Below are 24,838 nucleotides of genomic sequence, written 5' to 3' on the forward strand. Positions count from 1 at the left end.
AAAATCTCAAATGTCTACTATTATTATCATTATTTGTGATGCCAATTTGGTTTTGATGTGCTCAGGAAATATCTACATATCCATCAATCTATTTATCTTTCTACCTGCATATTAAAAATGTTAAGATCTAAAATTTAAGTAACCATAAAGTTCTTATTTTTGTAAGAGTTATGAATCCCACAGGGTGCAGCTTTCATCTTTCTGAAGTTGATTTCAGCCTTTTGATCGTGCTGCAAGTTTCAGTTTTAGGCAAAAAGCAAAATAGCTCTTTCTGCAATCTGTACCATTAACAGGTAATGCAATACTTTAAACTGCGCTTTGCCTCCTCCACTGCAGTGGTGAGGGAGACACGAGCAGAAATCTCTATGCGAGTGTATGTGTAACCTGCAGCTTGTATTTGACGGCTATTTGTAAGGCATGACAAATGGACAGCCAGATAGGCACCAAGCAGTTTAATGTACTCATTGACACGGAAACAATGTCTCAAATAACAGCGATAAGACGCCTGCTTTGTCAATGGCCCAATCCTCAACTGACACTTATTTCCCTCATGCAAATAATTCATCCCATTCACAGTGCTGAAGGCAGACCGGGGTTTCCTCCTTTCTATCTTGAGGCAAAGGGGGAAAAACGCAATTTCCATCTCAGTGCAGTAAAAGAGAAAACAACATCTGTATCTCTTAGATCTCGGAAAACACAAATCCCTAAATATCATCATATCAAATGTGAAGAAATCAACGGACAACATATTGCGAGTGTATACAACAACTGGAAAAGTAGAGAACCGGGTCATTATTCGGATCCCTCTCACCTCTATAGGATACTTCTTGGACATAGTTGACAAGTATGCGTAACGACGCGTGCCTCTAGTGGCACCGAGGAAGGAGGGTCGTCAGGCGCACGCAGATGCACGGCTTTCTGCACTGCCTTCCCATCCAGCACAAACTAGAAGGTTGTTTTTAAACGAACACTGTGTAACAAAGAGCCTTTTTGAACAGATTTGGACGTTCTTCAATAACCAGCCTCGTGCCATCACCGCGCGCAACTGGAGAGGAGCGTTGCGGAGCGGCTTTTCCACCTTCACAAAGTACCTCTGTGGTATATGAACAGTTTTCATGACTGGAATGCGGGACTGGAGTGATTAAACTGCAATAAGCATTTTTTGAATGACTGAAGTGAGGGCAGAATCGTTCGAGGCGACCAAAAGTTCCGCAGGCGCAGTTCTTCTCCTCCTCCACAGCGGTGCGGGAGTCCGGCTCGGCTGTTGCCGTGTTACTTGCCAGTAGACAGATAGCATCGGCGGTAGGAGGGGATACAGATACTCCTGCAGGCTAATTGTAGCAGCCTGCGTTCGCAGGTGTATCACTGATCCGCCTGTGAGGGACTGGGGGCTTCATCCTGATCGAGCTGCTCTCAGACTTGTGAGTAACAGAAGAAAAAACAACCCTGAGAGAATGTTGCACCAAGTACAATGATCGCAAATTTGTCGCAGACACCAAAATCCATATATGCTCCGTCGAATTCAGTTTTGATGAGCAGTTCTGAGTCGTCTTTGGAATTTTAAAAAGTGGATCCCACGACTTTACAACCATGCGAAATACTTGGCTGTCTCCCCGGAGTGCGATTTGGGAATACTGGACATTGCTGATTGCATGTCTCTTTTGGATTCACTACTCTAACGGGATGCCTCATGTTATTCGAATAGGTAAGTTATGCATATTTAAATTTACACACATTGACACGCACACACACACACACACACACACACACACGTTTGTATTATAACCTTGAAAGTTGCTCCTTATTCCGCGCATTTCAGTGCGGGTCCTCATCCGTGCGTTCACAGCGGCAGCGGGTGGTTTTTGGAGTAAATGAGCAGTCCCGTTCATTTACCGTTCGCCTCATTCGGGTCGTGTGTACATTTTTAATTTTACTTAAACAAGGGACAGCCAGTGAGCAACACGAGAGCAGTGCATTATTGCAGACGATAGTCTGTAAAATTGATGATGCCTTCTCTACTCAGAGACCACGCGATGAAATATTATGGGTTAGCGTGACCTCTATGCACTCTGCTTTGTCTGTTCCATTTTCTGCAGCCAGCATGTTGAGTCACCAGCTAAATTCAGGCTCATTGCCATGCCTTCTGGGACTAAGTTTTAGCTTTTAAGGACAAGTATGTTTAATTAAAAGATACAGTATCACATTAGGAAATACACGACGAGAAAGTTTCAAACAGTGTTACAATTTGTTGAGGAGAGACAAGTAAAGTTTGATCTAATCTTATCGTATCGCTGCAAACAAAACAGTATACAACAACAGTTGCATTGCACCGTTCAATCCTGAATCATCCCTCCTGATCTTTCACACATGTGAGACACAAAAAAAGAGGGAGCATGGTCTGTGCTGGCGTTTGTCTTTTTCCAATCACTCACTGAGGAACAATGTGAGAATTGTCATTTGGAAGCTGGTGATGCGATGAAACATTTTGCGCCGCCAAGAGACAGGAGCAGAATGAAGATCAATACGTTTTTTTCACAAGTCAAATCGTTTTTGACATTTTGGCAGAATGCCATGCAGAACAATTACTCAAAATGGCATTGGCCCACATTAATATACCACTACAACAGCCAGGGAGCTTTTTGTCTTCAAGATATAAATGGTGGGGGTGGGGGGGAAGTGGATGCATGTTGTCTCTTGTATGACATATGTGCAAATCACCAACATGCCACTCTAGTTTTGTAATGCAACTCTTGTCAATCTCAGTGGGTGGTCATTGAGCTACATTCATTTAAATGTAAGTTATTAGACTTTAACAGGATGAAGTATAACATCATTTGTACACCTCTGTATCCTGAAGTGAATGATGACAAGTCTTCTGTATATTTGATACAAATTCTGAAAGACTCAACAGAAACACATCGAAAACAAAATGCATCAGACTGTAGAATATTGTTGAGTGCTGAGAATCATATACACCTAACTGTCGAGCAGGCCCAGGGTGCCACTGTGATTGACTGTTTGCACGCTGACATCGCTGTGTATGGACTTTGGTGATGTCTTAGAAACCGCATAAATCCTTAAAGCTCTCTTTCTACTCATCTGCACTGGAATCGTTTGGTCAAAGGGACATGTTATTCCCTTTTTTTCTTTTTTCTTTACTGTGTCAGCAGCTCAAATGAAGACCTGAAATAGACTTGACAGGCTTTGTTTTAAAAAATGTCAAAGTGCTGAGACAAATTTACCTTGAAATGTGCTACAGTCGCACTATTGCTTTTTATAGAACCTATCATTGCTTGCGGTGCAGGAGCAGTTTGTTTTTTTTGTGTTCCTAAGATTGTATTTTGACAAGCTGAGGAGAGGGACATGCAAGAGCTGGTTGCTGAATTTGCCTCAATGCCAAAAAAAAAGAGGAAAAAAAAATCAAATTCAAAAGGCTAAAGTCGTTGTGTGATTTTTTTGAAGCAGAGTGTTTATGTACAACGGCCGTGTGTGTGTCCATTTTATTAAATAAAAAAAAGGCCTGTGTAAAAAAATAACAAGAAAAATGTGATATTATTCTTTTTAATTGCGTTCACAAAATTTCATTTAATCTGTTTCACAAGTGGATAAGCTTGAGGGTGTGCATGAAATATGCAATGTGTGTGTATTTGATATTGCAGCCATACTGTAGTATTTTCTGTGAGAGGACGTCAGTATTCACAGTCTGTTGATTTGTTCAGGGATGAACGCTTTCTTGAATGCGAGTAGTGGACCTTTTTGTCGCCCCCCCCCCCCCCTTTTTTTTTTGTTTTGTTATTTGGTACTTGGTGTGCAAGTGTGTGTGCGCTCCGTGTCACAGCCACCCTGCTAAAACCAACAGAGGGCTCTCTTATAGTCAGTGCATGGTAGCCAACATCGCTCCTCAGCACTGGTTACTAACACAAACAAACCGGTGAAAATCATCAAGGTGGGCGATGATATTTCAGCACGCCGCTCTTTGTCTGTGCCATGTCTGCTCTTGGTTAGGTGGCCTGTGCACTTCTCCAAGTACACCATCTGGGTAATGGTGGGCATCCAAGGTAGAGTTGTTGCCATTGATTTTAGTGCTTTAACAGTGCACTGCTCTAAGTTACGGCCAGATGGTCGCTCCGTCTCGTTCTGCAGCTTCTATTTGTTGGAGGGAATAAAAGACTGCTCCTCCTGTGTCCACTTACATGCTTGTCTTTCTCTTCGGTCTCCCTACCGCTTTCCTGTCCTAATTATTTGATATGTTTTGCAATCTCTCATCTCATCTAGGAACCAATTCGGTTGATAATGCAATGTTGTCATATTGAAGACGAAAGTGCTGGAGGAGGATTTTCTCTCTCTTAGTAGATCATTTGTAAGTTTTCCAACATGGAGACCATGATTTCATTCAATGATGCTTTTTGTGATATGTTCTGTAAGCCCAGTGACTAGTGTTCTCTCTGCACAATTCATTAATGTCTATACAAACATTGCTTTCTTGTCCATCAGATAGGAATAGCCCAATTTTGATCAGATGAAATGTATTTATAGGGTACATGCACTGTATCTCTTGAGTTAAAGCACACAGTAATGGACAATTATTAAACATTGTTTCTTTCATCTATGGATTGAAGAAACTCATTCTTCATTTGTTTTCTCTTTTCTCTCTGAGTGAGGTTATTCACTGCCTGACAGAGATTTATTGTATAATCAATTACTTTATCTACCTAATACTTAGAGCACTTAATCAGTGCCAGTTAATCAATCTCCCCCATGATTTCATGTTGATTTAATTTCCTTAGCTACTCGCTGTGCCCCTGCAACACCTGGTCGCATGCATTATACATTTAGCCTCCCTAAAATGCTTTGGGCAGCCATGACTGCAGACTTAATTATTGTGTGTGAAACAGCCTGAACATTTAAATGTAAGCTGACAAATGTGCAGCACTTGAAGCTGTGTGCAGTGTGACCACTCATAAGCTTCAGTGGGATGAATCGAGGTTTGTGGTCACCACTTCGGTTGAAGTCTGCAAACACAGAGCCACTTCAGAGGCTTGTCTTTATCCCTACACCAGCAGCAGAGAGAGACTGGGAACTTTTCATGTGATTAACTCTTCAAGCGAGCTATAGAGAGTGCACTCTCCACTCGCATGCTCCCCGAGATCTTGCGCAAATGTCTCATCTGAAATGACTCAGACATATTTCAAGAGACCGCGAAAAGCTGTAATGGTACTTTGCAATTCTACTTTTAACAAAGTCAAACCCAAAGGGTTGCTCGTATTGAGAATTACCCGCAGGAGGATGGTATGGTTAGCAAAGACAGGGACGGAGGAGGACATTACAAGAAAAAAGTGTTTGGTGATGAAAAGAAACAATGAGGAGATGTTGCATCAAAAGTTGTATCAAATTAAGATGGCCATCAGTTGCTGAGTGGAAATGAATATTTCATTTTCATCTAAATTTAATCTCTCCCTAGACAGAGAGAGGAAGCAGGGAGAAGCCTGCTGGTGGAGGCTTGGGGCTGGGGAGTTGTCGTGGTGAATATGAACAAAGGCTGGTAGAGGTCACAGAAGAATTGGATACAGGGAGAAGCTTCTTTGATGTGTAATTCCATTATCTGTTAGCGAAAGCAGAGATTGAAAGGGGAAGAACACAACGGTTGTTTTACCTGCGCTTACACACTCCCCTTCGTCAACCTGTATAAACATGGAGGAGAACTGCAAAAGAAAAAAGCAGGGCCCCATTTTCTGCCTCTCCTAGTCTCGGGCATCTGTATCTTATCGCGCACACACATGGACACACACTATATAAAGCATACTCCGCAACATTTTCTAAAACATATGCCTGGTCTCACTGGGCCTCTTGTACACAATCCAATTCCATTCTCTCTGTCAGCACACTCGCGGCTCGTCATTAGCTTCAATCTCGCTGATGAGAAACGGCAGATGTTCGTTTTGTCGAGCAGAGGGTTGTCTCTGAATGTGCCGTCTTCTGTACTCGGCTATGATCCTGTTTAGACGCATTAGAAAGGAACATTCCACTTCCACACACAAACAAATATGCTCCAGGCGTGCTATAGTCCTTCTTTTCTAAAGTGGAGAGCCTGTTTTTAAGTTAGTAAAGCCAGTCAACATTATATTAAACACACCGTGTGAGTCCAAGTTAAAGTGTATTAAATAAACCGTGTGTTTATGTCTCAGACGAGGTGTAATAATGCTCTGAAAATGAGCTCGTAATGTGTCTGATCACTAACACTAACAAGACTTAACTGCGTCAAGGAAGTGCAGGTACTTAGCTCCTTGTTCAGTCACACATAATAATGATCATCCAATAATCCAAGCCACTAGGGGCTAATAGGGTGGATCTACCAACCAGTAAGATAATCCTGTGACACAGCAGGGCCCCATCTAGCCCCAGCTAGCTAAGCCTAGCCGTTGCTAACACACCAGATGGTGTTTTCATATCGTACTACAAAGTGGGTGCTCGGCAGCGAAAGGTCTGCTGCAAGCATATGCTTCTGATGCCTATTGAAATAAATAAGGTGTAGAGTTCCTTATGGCTATACATTTCATCTTTTTCATGAAAAAATAAATTAGGAGATCCCTTTGTTGTCGTAGAGATGGTAGATATATTAAGTTGCAGGCGATATCTCATTGGTTGGCATTTGTGACCGTTTGAGGATGGAACAGGAGATTAAAGGGGTCATTTTACACAAATTACAATGAAAAATAGTTTCTTATTTAACTGCAACTCTATAAAGTCGTGCAGATCGTGTTTGGTTTCATGTGCTTGCAGGGATGTAAGAGGATATAGACACACTTGAGTATCACGATATTATGTTTTGTAAAAATGATTTGATTCTCAACACGTGCAAAGATTTGTGGCAGACAGTTGCACAAAAAGTAGTGCTTTCATTTGGGATATTACAGGAACTGTGATCAAAGTGCAGATCCCACTGTTCTGATTGCATATACAAAGTAAACCCTTTTTACTCGAATGTTATTCACATGCTTGCGTCTTCTACTAGGACAGCTTTCCTAAAAATGCATTTTAATAATCACAATTTATCGCAATGTGTCACAATATATTGAATCGTAACCCCTGTATGATGATGATGTCGTAGTTTCATATGCTTTGGTTTTGAGATATCACCTCTTAGACTTCTATTATTTATTTTGTAGAAAAGGATGTTCCAATGAAACATGTTTACAATGATTATCCAGAGAAACCGGGGCGTTGTTTCTGGGAAAACACAACCCTAATTAATTTCTTTGAACGTAATTTCTTAATCCTGCACCAAGAACAAAAATCATTTTGCCTTCTTTGTATTGAATTATGGAGGCAGAAATCTCACAGCACTTTCTAAAAAGCATGAAGGCAACAAAGGGCTTCAAAATGAAAAGAAAATGACAATTTACAAAACAATAAGGACATTAAATCAATACAAAATATGATTAAAATAGGGTCGAAAAAGGGTCGAAAATAAAATAAAATACATAAAACGGAACCCAATTAAGAGCTAAATGACAACAGCAAGTAAGTCTTCATAAAAGCAACAAGTGTGTCTTCAAGTGTAACAGGATATCTGAAAATCTGATAAAACAAAAAAAGATCTTCATGGCTCAATATCATCAACAGTAAGTAAAAACAAAAGGCAGACTTTCTGTCATTCAAACATCTTCACAGAAGTCCACGTGGAAACGTCCATCACAAACAACAGCCTGATTGATTTGGTCCACAATCTGCCTGAGTCCCCCTGCAGGCCCCTCAGGGACTCAATGTCATTACAGCAGCCCGTGTGCTTTTTGGATTTGACAGTGTTTTGAAATTCATGGCATGTCAATGTTGGCTATTTCCTTGTGAATGTTTCTGTACCAAGGCAATGAATCAAATTTCATGCTCTAGCCATTTGTCTTTATTATGTGCCCTTGTCCTTTCTATTTGACTCCTTCATCTCAGCCCTCCTCGGGGCTCTGCTGGAAAAGTCGAATAACATCAAAACAGTTTGAACAAAGCTCAATCACGGGGCATTTCGCTCTCAGGGTCATGCTAGCGATATAACATAGTTAATTGGAATGATCTTGTTGGAGGTAATTTGGTGATTTTTCTTTTCTTTTTTTTACATTTCAGCACAGGGAGCAATTTGTCTTCACTTTTCCAGACACACTGTACATGTTGGCAAAGTGCACACACGGCGGCATGGGCGCTCAAAGTACTGCAGCAGAAGAGACGGAGGGAGGGAGGGAGGGAGGAAGAGAGAGGGTGGTTACTTAGATGAAGCTAGGGGACTCTTATTTAGCTTGTTAATTAGCTTGAACCTTTTGATCCCAATTTTGAAACCCGCCACATTGCAATACTGGCGCCTTTTGTGTGTTGCCCCAAGCCAGATAAAGCTAAGCTTTATTCCTGTGCCTTTCAAACACCATGGCATTCACAGGAGCAGTATTAGCTTTGCGTTCCCTCCCCGCGTTAGCATTGTCCTTATCTATTCCCAGACGTTCTGTGTAAACGTGGTCACCTCTGACACCTCAGTTACGTACTGTTACACACCTGCATTACAATAACAAGACCTTTTCTTCTCACTGCTTTAAAGCAATCAGGGATTGACAGTGGAGGTATCAGCCACAATGCACAGGCTTAAATCCTATTTAACTTGGGCTAAGGACAATGAATGGAGGATGACACTATTTCATTCTGCCCTTTTAATCAAGCGTTCATTGTTATAAATGTCAGGTCTTGGTTGTGTGATTCCCTCAAATTGCTGTTCCACGACTGTAAGGAGATGTGCATGAGTGTGTGTTTAGGAGAGAGCGAGACAGAGAAAGAGAGCAAGTGTGAGTATGTGCATGACAAGGGGATGTATAAGGGGAGCTGGCGTAGAATCCCTGGAGCGTAGGGGTAGAGCAGGAGTTACTAATCAACTGTGAGAGAGTAGGCCAGAGAAGACTCACCCTCTATTTTCCCCCCAGAGAGAAAAAGAAGGAACAGATAAGACAAACCTCTTCAGGCCAAAACCACTGCAAATTAATGGCCATCACCCAAAAATATCAGGAAGAAACAGAGATATTTCCTCCACATTCTACCTCACATATCTTTTTTATTTTTTTATACCTCCCCGTCTCTTTTTATCCCGGCAGTAACAAATGCGAGGACGACCGCAGAAAGTGCATAAGACTCGGGGGTTACGTCTCTAGGCCCTGTGCTCATCCCTCTGCTGATGAATAGCCAGGAGGTTGAAAGACGATGTCAATTTAGTTAACACAGCCAATACCCAGAAGATTTCACTCAGCACTCGCACTGTGTGTGTGCAGGCAAGACGATGGTCTCTCCTGTCTCGGCAAATGTTTTACCGGCCGCCGATCCACTGTCCAGGTTGCCCCCAGAGAGCATTGTGGTTAACCGCAAAATGTTCCCCCGTGACTCATTTGAAGACGGCGTGTCTGCATGTGACCAGCATATATGGAACAAGACAGAGATTATCGCTGACAGAGAGGAGAAGGGGAGAGAGTGGGCTGTTTGAGGCTGGCGGTACATTTTTTAGTAAAGCTAATAATGACGCTTGTATGAATCAGAGCCTTTAATGTAAAGCCAGAAACGATAGTAATTTAACCGTCCGTTTGGTTTTCACCCTTTTTTCAGATGAGGTTTGAGAATTAGAGATGGCTGTCATAGTAACCAAGGCTCAAGTAGTTTGTGAAGTAGAATATGATTGGTGGAGATTACAGCGTGCGATTAGTCTATCATCTAAGCAGCAGAGTTTCTTCCTCAAATCAATTCTCTATCACATAATTAATGAAAAATTATGCTTCTGATTGTTTTGTTCCGAAATCATGTTTTCCAGTTCTTCTTCACTTCCAGGCTCAAGTGCTCTTCTCCTTCTTTCAGTGATCAGTCTGGTGTTTAGTTTGTACTCATTTTTCTCATCATTTGTGAAATTATAATAGCTCAAAAGTACTATTTTATATATATATATATATATATATATATATATATATATATTATTTATTTATCTTTTAATCTGACAATGTCCCGATTTCCTTTTCCTCCTCAGTATTTGGATCAAAATTCACAGGACAAGAAAAGAAAATCCTACTTGATATAATCCCCCCCCCCACCCCCCTTTTTAACCCTTAACCCCAGGGTTGTGTTTTTACTCATCCAGAGAAATAAAGTTAAATTAATTCCATGAAAGCTGCCTAATTTCTGAATAAAACCAGGCAAACCACGAGCTATGCTCCTAATTGCTTTTCACCAAGAGTGAAAATAATACCATGAAATTTGCCGGCGCCAAAATGGTCTGCAATCAGCAAGTATTATCTGGGTTGATGAATAGGATCAATTGAAATAATGCTGCACTAATAATATGCACATTTAATGAGACATCTGCTGTGTATTAGGCTGATTATTTTCATTGCTAAAGCAAACAATGCATGTTCTTTTTGCCTGTTTTAGGCAGAAATGTCAAAAAACATTAACATAAATTAAATAATGCAGTCTCTAAAATCACATTTACAATAAATATGTACAGTCATTTCCAAATGCAGAATATTTAATGTCTGTGTAAGTACACAAAACCGTAGCCTCATCTGTTCTTCACTGTAATTACATGTATAGACTTACAAATCTATTAAGAACATTTAGATTGCAACACAGTTTAGAAATGTCAATATTGTAAATGTCTTAAAAGGTCAATTACAAATGTCACTGTATGTAAGTGGTAGCAAGGTTTCTAATGGTGGCAAATACCGACATCGATTACTATCATGAAGCCATTATACCTCTGACTTACATTTCTACAGTAAGTATATGATTTTGGAAAATATTTCATTTTAATTACAGCCCAATTTACAATATAAATTTCCTTTTGGTTTTGTTTAAACATCCAAATCACTGTTCATGCTTTTGCTCTAGACTTTCCTTTTTTTCAGTGCATTTTCCATCTACACCAAGGAGCTTTTGTTAGCCTGATTGGTGCTTGAAGAAATTTATAACCATCAGAACATTGACCACATTTAAAATAATTGGCATCACACTGGCATCGCAGAATTAATGCTCAGTTAATGTCCTGCTCGGCCTCCCTCTGCACTGTTCACATATGGATCGGCTGTCTGCCAGAGGGGTAATTACTTCAAATGTGGTTAGGACCATTCCTATTGTAGAACTGCAGTACGGACACAGGCTGCAATGCACAGCAGAACAAGGAGCGATCTCGTAATGAAGCAATTTTAAAATAGGGCCACATGTATTAGTCAAATGTCATTTCTTTGTCATTAATTCAGTAAGAATACTGTTGATTGCATGTAATTCATATCATAAATGTAATACTTACTTTGGATGTTGGTCACAACACATCTTACAACTGACATTTGACATATTTTAACATGTCACACAAGAAAAAAGCAATTTATCGAAAGAATCTAAGGCGGAAATAATGTGCTGATAAATGTATCAATCGATATTTGGCAACTTTACATTTGATTAATCTTTTATATTATTTTTCAAGCAAACATAACTTCTTGTTCTAATTGATAATTGTTAGAATTCATTGTTTTTCTTTGGCTTTTAGGGAATTAGGAAACAACATTTTCTGACATTTTATAGACCAAACAATTAAGCGGGAACATAATCATTAGTTGCAGCGCAAAATAAATCAACATTAGCAATTATTTTTACTTGCAGCTCTAATGCAAAAGTCAGTTTGTTACAGATTCCTGCACAACCACTCAACAGAGAGCATCATATTGTAAGAATTCAGAGATGTAACCACCCAATAAGGAAGGATGCATGTAAAAAGGAAGGACTATGATCTGTTCCACCTCTATCAGGGCCTAGGAGGCCAAGGAACAAGCAGCAGGGTTTGTAAACTGGATTTATGTAATGCTGGTTCGCTCGAGTTCAAACAGATCCCTCACGTTCTTTATCAATATTCTGCCGAAGCATTGGAGGACCGTATGAAATGACTGGATGAGCCTGGTGTGTGTCTATGTGCTTCTCTGAGCCTATTTGTGTCGGGAGGACAGGAGGAGGTACTACCTCCAATTACTTGCTGTGATGCAATGCACTATCAAGCTGCCGGGCTGTCAAGACTTTTGTCTGTTTATTAATTAATTTTGGTTTTACATTCTACGTATCATTGTGATAGGGAATTAGCTCCCTCTTCTTGTCTCCTCCTTCTATTATCAACCTTCCCTTCCATGAAAAAATAAATAACCAAGTTGAAGTTGTGTTCTTTTAAGAGGGTAAAATAGAAGCTTTTATTTGGGTTTCATCCACTTGCTCTTCCTCTTTTCTTACCAGACAGAAGATGTGACTCTGTTAACATATGCTCATTGTGTTAATCCCTCTGCCGGGGTAAAATGAGAACTCCTTCTCTCACCTTCCTTGACCTGAACCCCTTCTGTCTCCTCAACGCACTGTGTTACAAGACTTTTCAATTTGCATGCCCAATCACAGGGATCTTATGAGCTGCTGGTTGGAAAGCAATTGAGTCCTGATTCAATCTGTTCGTCTCATGTTTCCAATCCATTTCTGATTATTTAAAGATATTAAATGGATTGAAAAGAACGCTTGCAGAATCAAAAGTTATTCCTTTTCTTTTTCTTTCGTCTTGTTTTTTGCACACTTTATATGATTGCACCTAGCAGCCACCTTTGCCACCATCCAGTGCTTCCCTGGTCATCTGTGAACCTTTTTTGAGAGTCGAAGGAGGGGGCTGGGAATAACAGCCCATGGAAATGGGCTGGTGATTGCCTTCCTCCCCGCATGGTGATAGAGGGGCTTGAGTGATCGCGCCCCTCAAGCCCCTCCTTGGTGGTTGATTAGCTGTGGAGCCCTGGAGCTCCGCAGTGACACACTGGCTCATCAGACCCTGCTCAGCCTGTCAGGGACCCCCTTGATTGCACGGTGCTTCATAATTGTCCCCAATTCTGCTGCAGTGTCCGGTGTGGTGCCATTTTATCTTCGTGTCAGAGAATGTGCAACGTGATGCTCGAATTTTCCTGGCGCTGTTTGGATTGTACACGGTTGAAATGTTTTCATATGAAAAGGGATGTGTCATTGAAAGGTTATCCATCAGGAGGATTTAAATTACTAACGTTATTATCAGTATTCATACAATTACCCTTAAAACATACCATCTTTTTGACGCCTGATAATTACCTCACAATGTACAATGAATGGGATATGAAAGGGTTCATTAAAGATGCTGGAATGGAAAAGGAATGCTGTGGTATGATAATGCTTCTTTCTCCTGCTACCAGCAGCTGCAAATGGGCTCTGCGTAATGTACTTTTTTTGTAAAGAATTGCCACCTTAGCATTTATAATCATTGAGTTGGTAGACACGATTAAGAGTTAAATCAGTCCGAACGGAGAACTCTGAGGGTTCTGGCCCAAGGTATTGATTCATATAGCTTAGGTGGGTATGATGCCCAAGATGTGGAATTCATCAAATCATAGACTCTCTTAATTATTTTCATGTTCTGGCACAAGACTTGTGCCCATGCCATTGCATAAGGAGTTTGGAAGTGGGACAAACCCATCCGGACCATCGAAGTTCTGGCAGTCATGAAGTCCAGGAACCAGGCGCACAGCCAGTTGTTTAGTCCCAGGTCAATAGATGCCCTGGTACATATGCATAAGCATGTTTATAATGTATTTTGATGCAAAAGCCTAGAATGATAAGACACTTGTGTCTCCAGACTAACGCTCATTAGTTCTGCCTCTTGTGAAAGGCCCAGCAGGTCTGACATGTCCACACATAACTTCGAGGCTCTTCCACTCACCAGATAGTTGAGATGACCTGCAGTCTGTCAGCTCCGCAGCTGCTTCTCACTCAACCAAGACATGTGAAATGACATCTTCTCCGCCATATCCCCATGTCCAAGGCACCCACAGCACCTACGGGGTAAAACTGCAAACGTAATAGACGAGCTCTGTGTTTTGTAGAATATCGTGCCCACTGTCTGTGATGTGTGCAATTGCATTAAACTACATGCCAGCTTTTATCTTATTTTTTTTACCAACAAAGTGGTGACTGCAGCCACAGGGTTTATCATGTCCAGACTTTTTACTCACCAAATAGGCCTTTTCCTGTTGTCAAGCTTTGGCTAAAATCACTCACTAATGTTTGCTGATGCGTTTTCCGTCTTTTATTTCTTATTCTTATTCCCCTTATAAAAGGATGGTCTTCGATGGCTCACTGTTGCACTGGCTTTTCTCGCTCCTCTGGCTTTGTGTAATCTTCTATCTACAATGGAACATTAGCTTTATCCACCTATTACAGTTTCTGTGATTCCACCTGCGAGATGTTTACTAGAATTCATGTTAAAATATGACTTTTTCCTTGGTGTTTCTCTGATAGAGATTATAGTGTCACAGCGCTCCGATGAAATAGGACTCAGTGTCAGCCTTGTACAGGGTGATAGACTTTACAGTGCCGGAGGAGACTTGTATTGAAAAGTAAATCTACCGTCATATTCAGCTCAAGCATTTACATAAGGAGTAGAGGGCTGTAGCAGATGAGTGGCTTGTCGTAACATTACATATTTGTTCAGTCAAAAAATGAGTCAAGGTGTTCGCGGTGCGTCAAAAGGGAAGCCTCCGAGAAAATATTGGCTTTGTAGGGTCCCTGAAGAGTGCTGTAACCAGGGTGAAAATGACATGTTGGTTTATAGCAGCTCTCCTTGGGTGTCTGTGTTTGTATCTGTCTGAGATACATAGATAGATAATGAAGATACAGTAAGTGTGTGGAATATTGTATATTTAGTCAGATTATTTAGGTCACAGCTTTTTGTTTGATTTGTGTTGCTCTCCTCATACCTACTCCTTTGTGTGACACATCTGAACATTGTGTGTGCTATCTAATTGGCAGGGGAAGCATCACGGCACAACTTTGTGATCTCAGGACTCCTGATGATTCTGATGACAATCTTTTGACAACTGAAACATTTGTACTTGCTTCACAAACTAAGTATCGCTTGTATAACCTCTGGTTTGGATTATTCTCGGGGCATTGTCATCACGGCTCTGCTCATACGGAGACAGACACATTTTAAGGTGTCTTGAGCACAGGGAAGTGAAGAGGTGAACGTTTAGTGTGTGCTTTTACAACTGCTGATAAATCTAAGCCTCTGCGGATTCTGTTTTAAGAGTCAAGCAAATTGAGTGTAAACTTAAAGTTATGTGTTGACTAAAGGCAATGACACAAATAAGACAAGTATGCTTTTTGCACTTTATCACGTACCAGACAGAAGAGCAGTGTTCACAGAGCATTATCACACTAGGACACTAGGGTCAGCATGGTCTGGGCTGTGTTGGTTAATAATACTAGATAAAGTTGGCTTCGGGTTTTTAACAACTGGAGATTAATTAACAAACATGCTTTTTTTGATTCCTCTTTCTGATTTCTTTTAGAGAATGGCTGTTCATCATCATGAAGTAGCTTGTGCTGGGAGCTTGGTGACATAGTGAATAATTGCAGGTCATGCAGTAGCTGCTGCTGGTTGTGGTGAGGGTCTTTAGTGGCAAAATAGAGATAAGGCGTAAAGCTCTATTGTCGTTGCTTCTCATTTGGCACGAAGGTTTCTATCGAATCGGATGGTTCGTCACAGCTGAGATGATTGCTTGCTCCTCTAATTGCTGTCTATTCCCTGAAGGGTCAGCACGATCCTCATGATTTCCAGTTGGTCAACATATCACCAAAAACCATCTTCAAAATTGATTGCTATCTGAAAGCACTGCGCACATTTACTTTGAAACTATGAGCAAATTCTCTGATTGAAATGAATTTCATTTAGGTTGTAAACGCTGGTGTAACTGAGCACCAAAGAAAAGTTTCTTACCTTTGTAACATGTTGGATGTTTTATGTTTTCATGCAAACTGCAGTAAGTGCTGCATGTCACACGCACGTCAACAAATCAGCTCATTCTGGGTGTTGGTGCTTTTCCCATTTCTTCTAGATGTATTTTATAGGAACTGAAGAGTCACTAACATTGTGTTACATTAACATTTACTCAACTGCATCAGACCTCTTAACAGCTCTGAGCAGAGCAGATGCAAAAAGAGTTTGCTTCCTCTAGAATTGTTGATTCCCAGCCCTGAATGTACCTTCACATACACAGTGTTTTCAGTGTGGCAAAGAATGATGGGAGGTTTTTCTCACCTACTGATGAAACAGGATGAAACATGACTCCTGAGTCCAATGACCAGCTTCAGTGTATTCCTTATTTTTTGGGCTGAATTATATGTAATACCTTGCAAAGCTGCACACCTACTAGTAATGTGTCACTGCCAGAGACAGATACACTCACCTCAGTTCAAAGTAAGGCATGTCATTGTGTTGACAAGCTGTAGCTGGGTGTCTGTGAGTATGTTTGTGCCTGGGAGGACATGTAATTTCGTATTCTCTCTCAGAAAAAAGAATCAGCATTGTAACAGAGCACCTGTCAGTGCTGTGCACTCAGATCACTTAACTTAGCATCTAGACGTGGTTTAATAACGAAGGCCAAATAATAATAGAGCTGAAGCAATGTTTAAAACAGAAACGGTTGCTTTTGCACTCTGATATTATGGAAGCAGGTAAGATGCAGTGTAGGTGGTTGTTGCAAAGAACTGTTAGATACTTAACAACACAAAGCCAGTAAAGGTTCTGTCTCCGAGATATATGCTGCGGTGCGACGCAGACGTAGCCTGTGGAGGCTTCTTGTAAACCAACAATTACGTTTAAGTTCAATGCTTCTCACCAAAATACGCCGTGTGTCCTACAAACATGTTGGATGCAATTCCTTCCTCGTAAAACATTTGCAAAGCTGATTCATTTTGAAACCATCATCATTGCACATTGCTGCATTTTGCACGAGTACATTACTGAAAACCAAGAGGTGTCTTCTGTAATAACCCCATTTTATTACATAGAAATGGGTTTGGGTTGGTTGCTGAGGGTAAACTCATATTATCAAACATTAACATCATAGATTGAGTTCTCGAACAGCAGTGTCTCCCCCCCCCCCCCCCCCGTCGTCAGACAGATAGCTGATGGGTTCCGAGATTAGAACCTTTATTGTCCTCAATGTGGAAAATAGTTTTAGGCTTCTGCACAATCAACATGAATTACAAATAAGAAAATAGTCAGAGCCAGTAAAAATATTGTGGGAGCTTGGAGTTCATTCATATGCAGCCTATTACAAAACGTACAATGTTCAAAGTCAAAGATTAACTATGTATTTAATAACTAAATAAACGTGCTCGCGACAAATTATTTTCTCTCAGACATTTGGGTGGCTCGTTACAGTCTAAAGCACCTTCCTGAAAAAAAGCAATTCAAATTGTAGGTACCGGGTTAACTGCCTTGCTCAAGGGCACGTTTACTGTGCTTTTTGTAAGCACCTCCAGGCTGCAAACCCAATACGCTGACCTCATCTCTAGGCGTTAAGCCACATGAATGTTGAACAGCAAAGCAGCGCCTGGTGGTGATTGTGTGCATTATGGCCTTGCCCCTTCCAATGCAAGAGTTGAATGTTGATGCACATATAGCATTGTCCGTACCTTGCGTTTCCCATACGACACTTTAATTTCATAAACTGTCTGGAGCCACAAGGAATGTGAGAATTAACAAGGTTGCTTTTGGCAAGTGGGCATCGTGATTAACTTGTCCAGAGGCTTGAGATATGCATGCTCACTGCAGGCCACGAACAAATGGAAGGCATTTGTTTCCTGCACTGAATATAGTTCAGGAGCAGGAAGTCAGCATTGTGGCTTCTGGTTATTAACTTGTTGTGATTCAACATCTTTTTAAAGCTGAGTCCTACGTTCTGCTCCTTGCAGCCTCTTTCAGTTTAAAACTCTCCGGTACTTTGTCATTCTGGGCATATCCAGCAGAGTTTAAACATTATCACTTGAACATATTTGTTGTCAGAGTGTTGTTACACTCACCGTTTCAGCTTGCATATCTCCACCTCACACACAACGTTGAGAAATTACCTTCAATTAAATTTATGCCAGTGTAATGACAGTGTATCTCCAAAAGTAATCAGCGCAAAGTTTGTTCAAATATTAGAGGAAGTGATACTGCTCTCCACTCTGGTTTCCCTTAATTAACAAAGTGGTATGCATTACTTTCCCTCTCATATCACCTCATGGTGGTCATGCTCTTTGACAGTGTTTAATTGAAAAGGGGTCTCTTTAAGTGCCTTACTTAATGCATGATCAGCATTGATCTTAGTGTGTTGATGTGAAGTGAAACTTGTATAAAAGTTACACTTTGCAAACACACACACACACACACACACACACACACACACACACACACACACACACACACACAGGATATTCTCAAGTCTGGGAGACACGGATGGATATGAGACAAGTCATCAATTGTAAGAACTTGATTGGTTTTGTAGTGGCAAATATCACAGCCCCGTCTGATAACATCACCACACACACACACACACACACACACACACACACACACACACACACACACACACACACACACACACACACACCTCACAGCACAGAGTAAACAGTGCACAGAGTTTTATATGCATCACTGCAACGGAGAAATGAGCGTCAGTGGGGGACTGCACAGGGCTTCTTACCAACATTCTGGTTCAACAGAATCAAAAGGAATCTTCAAATGAGGTATTAAACTTTAATTACTTGCCTCCTTTGGCAGCTTAGTTTGATAAAGCACAAGTCAGTCCATTTTTCAACGTTGATGCTATTTCCCTTTCTATCCTCAAAGCATTTATTACATATGGTTTTTAATGCAGATTAACGTTTTAATGCATCCTCTGACAGTGATGTAACGATATATACTGTGAGACAAAATAAATGTGTCTACTGTCTGATATTTTGTCATATTATCCCTTTAATATCTGCTTTATGACAGCATTAAATGTTTCAACCACAAAGTCAAAAAACAACACATCAAGGTGATTAAGTATTTTAATGTGTTGCTTCAGACGAAGACGGACATCTCTTGGTTATTTTATCTATTGACAATTTATTTATTGATTCTCTGGAAATTGTATTATATACTTCATTATATATTGTATACTGTACAGGCACACACAAGTACCTTAATAACAAAGCAGTTGCCATGATTTTGGTCAAAATCGATCAGTGTGATGGAAAATGATTGCAAAATTGGATGCACAATGAAAACAATAGAGTTAATAACCATGTGGAAGATTTCCATCTTACTTTTTCTTTTCATTGAGAAGCAGATACTGGGAATCATGGAATCACTCTGGTTTTCACAGTTTGTTGCGGTTGCTGTGCTGAAAAAAGAATTATTAGATTTAATAGTATGTAGGGGAGAGAAAAGCAATGAATAAATAAGAGGTTATACAGTGATGCAATGCAAATTAGTCTTGGATTCAATTTGTCGATGGAATGGTAATAGTAAGGCCAGAGAGAGGAGGCAGAAAATGGTATGTGATTTCCCCCACTCGCTTGTATCACACCATGCTAATTTGTGTTTCATGCTCTGCAAATGCAAGCCAAACCGCAATTTTTCTCCCACTCAACCCTAGCGCACATTCACATTGTTTTTTTTGTTCGTCTGTAAGTACGTGCATTATTTATTCTTCTATTTGGTTACTTTAAAAGCATTAACCTCAAACTCTGGTGATGGTAGTAATGGTGAGAGCTGAACAGCTGTTGAGTAGTATTTCACAAGAAATACTTTCAGCCCGAGTTGCGGCTCACGTTTCATTTTCATGATGTCTGCGTAGCCTTGTGGCTCTCTTCAAAGACCACACAGAAAGTGTGTGAATAAGAAAAGCACAGTGTAAATGGCCCTCCTAATGACTCTCAGCAGGACTACTCCTTGTATCTTTTATGAGCCAGGAAGAAAGGCGCGCATCATTATACAGTGCCCATCTGAAATCCACCAGCAGCATGATGCTCAACAAAAAGAATCCCCTCCTGGCAAATCGGGCGTAATGGGACACATTAGCGTATCGTTAGCCTGTTAGCGTGCCTGGAGGTCAGACACTGTCTGCCAAATTCCTGCTGCTGTAGGAAACAAAATAAGAGCTGTTCAGATAAAACACTAGCACAGACACATTAATATGTTTCTTCAGGATTTAGCAGGGATAGTGATTAATAAATACATTCACATTTATTGTGTCAAGAATAGACAATCGATCAACTCAGCAAACACTGACGATCAGAAACGTCTCTCGAACCAAGTACTGACTCCTCAGTGTAGAAGCTTCCTCATGCTTAAATATAGGCAATGGCAAATGTTAATAAAGTCTCCTGTATTAATTAATAGCAAATGTATTACTTGTTCTCATTTAAAATACACTGAATACTGTATTAGCATTCAATATTAAGAAAATCAGTGCAAGTCATTGGAATAATGTTAGGTCATGAAAAGGGTAACTGGAGAATACAATTCTGTTTAAAGGAAGGAATAGACTCGGACTCTCTAGTGGGGACATACTATAGGTGTGCTTTGTTACGAGTCAGACTAAATGTGAGTCTATTATAGAATATGAGAAGGCTGTTGAAGATGACCATCGCATCAACCAAAGCAAATAATTTATTTTGAGAGTTGCTAATGGAGAGTTCAGTGTTCATCCTGAAGGAATGCACCTTTGTGATGTGATGTGTGGCAATCGGTATTGTGAAGCAGCACAAATGATTTACAACTGAAATAGATTACAGGGCAGCTAGACAGACATTTAAAGGAAGGTGGATGGAAACCACAGCAACAGATGATGGAGGTGGTGGAGGAGAAAGAGAAAGACAGATGGTTGTGGTTAGGGAAAGGTCAATAAGGAGGGCTGTGACTGTTGCAGTCACGTAGTGTCATCTGTCACTCATTCTATGGCGCTACCAAAATATCATCTATTTTGACTCACCTACAAAATGATGCACCATCAGAGGCATCACGCGCTGCATTATGGGAAAATGATTTTTGAATGGTAAAACAAACAACCTGCTAGGTCGAGATGTAGCAGAGTAGAAGACGCTCCGATTTCCAAGGGATGATAAGCGGCATTCAATGTATCACTGTGCAATCTAGTCAGGGGTGAAAGATGGGGGAGTGAGCAATTGTAAGGCTAACAAGTGCAGGGGCTAGTCAGCAAATAATGGCTAAGTCATCTGTGAGAGATGACTATCAATTAAAGGCACTTAAGGCACTAATGATCAGCAAAGGGTTCCTAATGAGGATATGTGAAGGTGGGATCACATCTCTAGAAGTCAAGTGCAGTGTTAAGATTCCAGCAGTATGCTAAAAGCCATGAATGCACACAGGCCTACTCATCACGCTATCAAGGTCATTAGACGCTGTAATCAACTTAGCTAGCACAATTTCAGGGAGAAACAAAGTTGCTTTGCTTTAAAGCAGCAATGGGAAACCATGTGCCGTGGTACAGCAGGTGATTACACTAATTAGTTCCTTCTGTCAGCTAGAAGCCATGCTAATCAGTGAAATCGCCCTGTGTAGTGATTGGTTGGAATGAAAACCGGCACAGTCTCGGCCATTGCCTGCCACGCGGTTGCTTATGCCTGCCTTATAATAAAGAATTGGAGACAATGAGCTGATCTCAGCCAGTTCTCTTTTGGCTGTTGCAATATCTACTGATTATAAATAAGGTATAAATACTACCTTACAAGAAAACACAAGTATATTCTTGTATAAAATGTATATCATATGTAATGTAAGACAAGAAAAGCACTATTTAAGCCATACTAGTCACATCATAATTCTTCTAGATATTTCTTCCATACAGGATGTAGATTTCTGCTGTGCACCATATGTTTCAAGCTTTTAAAAAAGCTTTCAAAAGCAACACCATATTCCATTTTTCTTAGCCACAGAAGCATTGTCAAAGGGAACCGCAGCAAACAGTCTTTCATCTCTGTTCAAGCTCCACTAATAATGGTTTTTCTTTTCACGTGAAAGTGGTCGCTCACAAGGCTGAAACTCAGAGTTTTCTTCCAAAGTAGCTTTTTTCCGGTTCTCTCAGCTCATTGTTTTACTTTAACTGCCAGCGTGTGTGTTCTACATTCAAGTCTTACGGCTCTTAGCAAACCTGTTTTTCCTGCAGAAGCAAACCGCAATAAAAAAAAGAATTGTTCAGGTCCGACCCACTGTTAGCTTCCTGCTCAGGACCAAGCTAGTGACCGGATACTTTTCTCAGGGATTGGTGGAGACTAAAGCAGAGATTATAGGAGAGTAAATGTTGGATTTACATTTGTCTGGTAGCCAGAAACACGACTACAAATGTTTTGCTCTGTGTTTGCTTGATATGAAAGGGATTATGAAATATCTGTCATTGAGGACTGTGATTTTAGCTGTCCGACTGCATTTCTTTGGGCAATAATAATGATATATACATAAATACATTTAGTTCAGGAAGAAACCTTTGCTGAAAGGGTGCGGTCTGAAGCACATCAGTAAATGAGCAGTGTAGACACAGCGTGGATTGAGCGCCGCTCTGTCTTGGCTTTAGGAAGAGAACATTGTCTGGACAGGAAAAGACATGCTACCACTGACACTGCACACTCTCTTCGCACCTCCGGGCATTTGATTATCTCTGTAGCAACCTGCTCACTGATGACCTCCATTACCTACCTGGCACACAGGTCAGGCCCGTATTGCGTCAAATAAAATGTACTTCCTGACAATCTCGCACACAAGGCCGTCGAAAATGTGGAGAGGCTGGAAGAGGGGTCCTCAACAACAATGGAACCATCTGTGTATACATGGACTGATTCTATCTTGCGTTGCACTGCTACATGCTGTAGCGTCCCTCCCAGCTGTCCGTGTGGAGATAAAGGTTATTTGTTTCATATTTATTTCTAATTCGGGGCAGTGGAAGTGGTTCCCGTCCTGAATAGTAATTTCCCCACCACCTCACTCTTTCACATGGCCACTAAATTCAGTAACTAAACGTTCTAAAAACATCCAAGGATTTCTAATAACACACATCTTTATTTGGACAGTCATGCAACAGGATATCGGGATGTGAAGATGTGAACAGTGGATTCATAGATGCAATGGTGTGTTTCTCTGAGGAGCTGATAGCTAAGCTGATCCTGCATAACCTCCCCAAATGAGATGGTGTATTCTCAGAGAGACCAAAGCACACGCTGATACCATATCTAAGCCTGGCTATTAGTTGGACTCGAGCGCAACCGTCTCATCTTCTAAGGTATTTCTGGCAGACTACGCACTGCAAGACATTTCATCCACTCTCAAGGTTAATATTTCATGCTTTGTTTCCTGTGAAGAACAACCACTGCAGAGTGTTGCCAAATTGACCAGAACCGAAACCTCTAGGATTCCCCACTTTGATCTAAATACAGATAATGATAACTTCACTTAGATTGCCCACAAGACTCATTAGTTTGAATTTTCCTGACCTGCAGTGTCGCCCCATTTTTGAAATTGTGTGGCACACTGGATACTTGTGGATCTGAGGCAACACCATGCTGGTTTGTATTTGGCCAGACCTGTGACGGTGGTGTCTGTGAATAAGAGCTGATTGTGTCCATGTGAGAAAACGCTCCCCTCCATTACTTTTTCATCTGATATGTCCACAGGTGTGAGGTTTTGCCATGTGCTACAGAACTAGGGCACAATAGTGCATCAGATGGCAACAGAACTAAGTGGCTCCCTCTGTTGGTCCTACAAGTACACACTGTAAAGCCACAAGAAACCTAGTATAGATACTGGCATCATTTCAGGCAGTTCATTTTCAGCACCAGTACTTGCGTTAATGAGAGCAACCTCCCCTGAGAAAAATAGAAAGTATAATTTTGTGGAAGCCAAAAACTATAATTTCTCAACTGAATATCATTTTAATAGTGTTTTTTCACCCCGCTTCCCTTGGCAAATGACAAGCCATTTGGCTATGTGGGTGTTGTGCAAGCTTTCCTATATCTTGCAGGCTATTTTTTCATTCACTCAACTGTGTTAAGGAAATGGTGTAAACATATGCGATACATCAGGTATTATGTTTCCCTCATAATAGCAATGTTTTGAAAATGAGCCTCCACAGTTAACAATGGATGACGTTTCTCCTGAACTGTAAGATTAAGTTATTCTCTGTCATGATGATGGTAAATAAGACTTTGTTTTGCATTCGTATTAGTTCCCAAAAGATTAATCCATACTGTGTATCTTACTATTCCATGCTTCATGGTACAATCACACCCAAATAAACTGCCTAAGGTATTACATGCTCCGATTAATGATGCAGTAAATGTTAAACTAGCAAAAAAAGATATAGTCGGATTTAGTTCCTGAACTACGATGATGATCGAAGACAATGATCTTAAAATCGATCAGAATTTGGGCCACGCTTGAAGTTGCACTACAGGAGCACGTCATCGGGTTAAACCTGTCTACAGGTACCTAAGTGGAGTCAACAGTATGAAGACTTCAAATCGCTAACAGGACTCCAGTGGAAGCGTACTGCGTTCATCAAACTGAATAGCAGTCATAGCCCGTACATCAGGCTCTCAAGAGAAGTCCCTAGCACCCTCCCACACCTGTTAGGGACAGGCCTTTCTGCGGTTGCCTCTCCTCTTCCTCCTCCCACTGGCAGCAGGGCAGGCAGTAATTAATTTCCACGTTTTAACTGGGAGGCAAAACGCTTGCGTCCTGGGACTGAGGCGTGTGCCACCAGCCTACATTCTGGATTCAAGGGATTAGGATAATTAGCCCCCGGAAGAGTGGGCAGACAGATGGAGAGAGGAGATGGTGGCACCTCGTGGCCGGGGAGGCTGATCCCTCCTGTTCCTTCCTCTAGTTTATGGAAACAAAGAAGCTGTAAACAATAGTTTTCTAACCAATAAAGAGTGGAGAAAAGAAATCTAAACACAGATT

At 40.9% G+C, this 24,838-nt stretch overlaps 1 protein-coding gene across 1 annotated transcript in view; it reads left to right on the forward strand.

Annotated features, from left to right (window-relative positions):
• Positions 1–649: 649 nt before the first annotated feature.
• grik3 (glutamate ionotropic receptor kainate type subunit 3) overlaps positions 650–24,838 on the forward strand; it is an 85,638-nt gene continuing 61,449 nt past the window's right edge. Inside the window, exon 1 of the mRNA XM_029451229.1 lies at positions 650–1,705. Within this exon, the coding sequence (XP_029307089.1) occupies positions 1,591–1,705 (115 nt within the window). The 5' untranslated portion in view covers positions 650–1,590. The remainder of the gene's footprint in view (positions 1,706–24,838) is intronic.

This window comes from Cottoperca gobio, chromosome 16 (assembly GCF_900634415.1).
Source record: "Cottoperca gobio chromosome 16, fCotGob3.1, whole genome shotgun sequence".
NCBI classification, from domain to species: domain Eukaryota; kingdom Metazoa; phylum Chordata; class Actinopteri; order Perciformes; family Bovichtidae; genus Cottoperca; species Cottoperca gobio.